Raw genomic sequence first — 4419 nt, 5'->3', positions numbered from 1 at the left:
CGATCTCGGCTCACTGTAACCTCCACCTCCTGGGTTCAAGGGATTCTCCTGCCTAAGCCTCCCAAGCAGCTAGGACTACAGGCGGCACCACCATGCCCAGCTAATTTTTTGTATTTTTAGTAGAAATGGGGTTTCACTGTGTTAGCCAGGATGGCCTCAATCTCCTGAGCTCGTGATCCACGTCTTGGCCTCCCAAAGTGCTGGGATTATAGGCGCAAGCCACTGTGCCCGGCCAGTCTATTTGCTTTCTATAACCTAACAACTGGATTTAAATCTTAGGATCAGAGCCTCTCAATTACTTGCAATTACATATTAAGTCCCAAAAAGCTTGGAGATTTTAAAAGGTGAACAGGTCAGGCATGGTGGCTCATGCCCGTAATTCCAGTACCTTGGGAGGCAGAGGCTGGCAGATGGTGTGAACCCAAGAGTTTCAGACCAGGCTGGGCAACACAGCAAGATCCTATCTCAAAAGTAAAATATTTTTTAAAAATAGAAGAAAGAAATGGGGATCAGGAGCAAAAATGTTATAGAGATTAACTCGAAAAGGTTGGAGAAAAGGGCTTCTGGTAAAGCTTAACTTCTGAAAACATATGGAAATCTCATCTTCAAAATTCAGACCTTCCTACATAAAACTCTTTCTTCATTAAAGTGATGATTTTTCCCTCCCAGTTTATACTTCACTTTACCATTACAACAGACCAATTTCAGAAGGGCAACATTTATCAGCACTTTATCCAATTTTCTTTTTTATCACAGTCAGATGTTCTTACCTGGTTCAGGGAGCTCAGCTTGTGGTGTCAAACTGGGAATTCCTGGCTCCTTTTCCATGTCACCAATGCTGGCACTGGATTTATCACAAACATTCAATCGTGGCCCAACTGAATCTAAGCAGTCAGCATGATTTTGATCTGTCAGAGGTTCCTCAAGTATGTTTGCTGAAGTAAGAGTTCTATGCTCTGGAAACTCGCCCCGCCCCTCCTGCACAGGGTCACTAGGAAGTAAGACCCCAAAGGCACACTCAGAGTTTTCTTTCTCTTTAAATCTGTTTATGCGCTTACGAGGTTTGGTGCGCCTTTGGTTTAAACGCTGCCACCGCTTTTTAGGCACCACTTGATTTACACCACTGAGATCATCATTCTCACTGTTCATTTCAGAGTCCAGCTCTGGGCCTTTTCCATTTTCAAAAGAGGGTCCTTTTTCAGAAATTTTATCAGGATCAGACTGTTTAATGTTGTTATCGAAATGCACATCAGAAAAATGGTCACCATCTTCACTTGTTAAATGGTCCATTATTTGAAGGGGTTCCTCTTTACTAGAATCTTCCGTTCCACCTCTCAATGAACCTCCATGTTCTCGGTCTCCCTGCAGTGCAGCATCAAGAGTCACACTTGGAAGCTGATTCAGTTTTCTTTTGCGCTCTGTCTTTAAGGCTTTACGGTTCACTGTGTTCTTTCCCATTTGGGCTGAAAAAGCATCTCGCAATTTGGATGAAGGCTTTGACCGTCCACAGTTGCGCCTAGTAACACAGTTTGAACGACTTTTGCCAGAAGTAGGGAGATCTCTTCTGTCAGACACTAAGCCAGGTAGGGAAGCAGACAATTCCCCAGACAGTGCAGAGTCACCCCGACTAGGGCTAGGATTGGCTGAGTTCTGAGTGCAATCTCCCTTTTTCTCTGAATTGTGTGTGGAGCCTCCTGAAACCAAAACCTTAGAGGCTCCTACAGGACTATTAGCAGAACATTCCCCACGACCAGGACTCCGATAAGGGACCAGGTTTTGAGCAGTCATCAACTGCTGCTCCTTTGTCTTACTATCATGCATATCTTTCAACATCATTAGCAAGGTACTGAATTTGTAGTCCGGTTCAATAGGTATGTGATTCTGACTAGAAGCAGAAGAGAAAAGTAATGGTTTTGATGGCTTTGATGTTCCAGAGTCACTGACATCCTCACCTAAGGATCTGTAAGAGAGTTCCTTCAACTCGGATAAAACATGATTCACCACTGCTGTTTCTATGACACTTGAATCCCTGGTTTTTTCATGCATATTGTTCAGTAGTTTTAGACCATCCACTTTTCCACTTTTAGAAATGCTGGCCAAAGGAGAGCCTTTGTTATCAGAAGAGCAGCATTTTAAACTGCACTCTTCATTTATAACTGGGGATTCTACCATAACTGGATTTTCTTTGTGTTTGCACTTTATACTTCGGAACTTGGGCTGTTTGCTTTTCGAATGTAATAGAGCTTGATTTGCTGCCCCACCCTTTATTAGCAAGTTCTCATTGGATATGTTTGATGACATGTTGAATTTTGGAGCAAGATCACCATTTGTAAAATCTGACTGGGGTTTGTGAACAAGACTAGATGCCTTCAGATCAGCGAGATTAACCTGAGACATCTCAGTTCCAGGCTCTGCACTCTTAGTACAATTCATTAAGTGGTCTGTATGTGAGTTATTAATGAGAGGCTTCTGTTTTGCTTTTACCCTAGTGTTTGTGGCAGGAAACCTAGAATACTTTATCTTTTCATTTTTCTGCATAGATAACATGTTCTCTGTTCTATCAAAAGCATCTGTAATTTCAAGGACACTGTTATCAGACTCTGAGCTGTGTTCTATGGGATCCAGGTCACTGCTTCCATCATCAGAAGTGGTACAGATACTAATGGAATCACTTCGCTTTTCCTCATCACCTGCTCCAATATAGCAGAGCTTCACTTTTGAGCCACACATCAGGCTCCGTTGGGGTTTATTCTTCTCTCGAGAACACTTTGAGATCAAAGCACCCTCTGGCAAGCCCAATAAAGAATCACCATTTGAAGTCTCAAATTCTTTCTTTGCAGTGTTTTTTCCACAGGAAGAAAACAGAAAACTTCCTGGGGCAGTGTTGGACCCTGTGAGGCTATTTGCTATCCTGGAAAGTTCATTAGAGGCCTGCGTATCAGATACATCCCCGGAGAGAAAGGTTAGGCCAAGGTTCTCTGGGATCTTTCCCCTCCGTTCATCTTTACGGGTTTCAAATTGTATGTGGCCCTTTTTCACACTAGTCCTTTTTGGATTATCAGAGCTCTTTCTGGCTCGAGATTTAGCACAAGGCTTTTCCTTCTCATCTGCAGAATGTTCAGAATCAAAAGCCAGCGATTTCAAGCAGCCATTAAGCAACAGGTCATGTTCTGACTCAGGATCATTTGTGCAGTCCTCAAATGGCATATCTTCCTCACTGTCCAACTTAATTGAACCAGGAATACATTTTCGGTTCTTTGACCCCTTGGGAACATCATACTGTTCAGCAAGTCCAACACTGGCTTCCCATTTACTCAAAATTTTCTGAGGAACCTTAAATGTAAAGGAGAAAAAGAATTATCACTTATCAAAGAAATGGGTGGGAGAAAATGGAGATGAAATCAGAAGCTTTTTTTTTACCCCCCCGAGATGGAGTCTTGCTCTGTTGCCCAGGCTGGAGTGCAATGGCACAATCTTGGCTCACCGCAACCTCTGCCTCCTGGGTTCGAGTGATTCTCCTGCCTCAGCCTCCCAAGTAGCTGGGATTACAGGCAGCTGCCACCACACTCGGTTAATATTTTGTATTCTCAATAGAATCGGGTTTCACCATGTTGGACAGGCTGATCTTGAACTCCTGACCTCAAGTGATCTGCCTGCCTCATCCTCCCAAAGTGCTGGGATTACAGGTGCCACCACACCCGGCTAATTTTTTGTATTTTCAATAGAATCGGGTTTCACCATGTTGGACAGGCTGATCTTGAACTCCTGACCTCAAGTGATCTGCCTGCCTCATCCTCCCAAAGTGCTGGGATTACAGGTGCCACCACACCCGGCTAATTTTTTGTATTTTCAATAGAATCGGGTTTCACCATGTTGGACAGGCTGATCTTGAACTCCTGACCTCAAGTGATCTGCCTGCCTCATCCTCCCAAAGTGCTGGGATTACAGGCATGAGCCCCCCGCACCCAGCCTGAAATCAGAAGCTTTTACAAACCTGTTGGACTTGCTACCTTTACGGAACTAGCCAGGTACTTAGCACCTGAGCTCAAGCAGCATCTGAATCACCCTAATGGAGCTTCACCAACAACACGTCTACCAATAACATTATGTCATTAGAGTAAGGACAGATCTCACAAACACTCCACCCTGCCTGTATTTACAAGCACAAAGAAGAATATAGACTAAACTGGTAACATTATATTTCTAAATTAAGGAATACTTGGCTGAGTGCATGGCTCACACCTATAATCTTAGCATTTTGGAAGGCTGAGGAGGGTAGATCACCTGAGGTTCAAGACAAGCCTGGCCAATATCACAAAACCCCGTCTCTACTAAAAATACAGAAATTAGCCAGGTGTGGGAGCAGACACCTATACTCTCAGCTACTGGGGAGGCTGAGGCAGGAGAATCACCAAAAAC

At 43.8% G+C, this 4419-nt stretch overlaps 1 protein-coding gene across 1 annotated transcript in view; it reads right to left on the bottom strand.

Annotated features, from left to right (window-relative positions):
- Positions 1-4419, bottom strand: part of LOC119468715 (histone-lysine N-methyltransferase, H3 lysine-36 specific-like) — a 19258-nt gene that overhangs the window by 9751 nt on the left and 5088 nt on the right. Inside the window, exon 2 of the mRNA XM_037732923.1 lies at positions 771-3333. Within this exon, the coding sequence (XP_037588851.1) occupies positions 771-3333 (2563 nt within the window). The remainder of the gene's footprint in view (positions 1-770; positions 3334-4419) is intronic.

Source organism: Cebus imitator, unplaced genomic scaffold (genome assembly GCF_001604975.1).
Source record: "Cebus imitator isolate Cc_AM_T3 unplaced genomic scaffold, Cebus_imitator-1.0 Scaffold478, whole genome shotgun sequence".
Classification (NCBI taxonomy): Eukaryota; Metazoa; Chordata; class Mammalia; order Primates; family Cebidae; genus Cebus; species Cebus imitator.
This window is presented reverse-complemented; position numbering and strand designations above follow the sequence as displayed.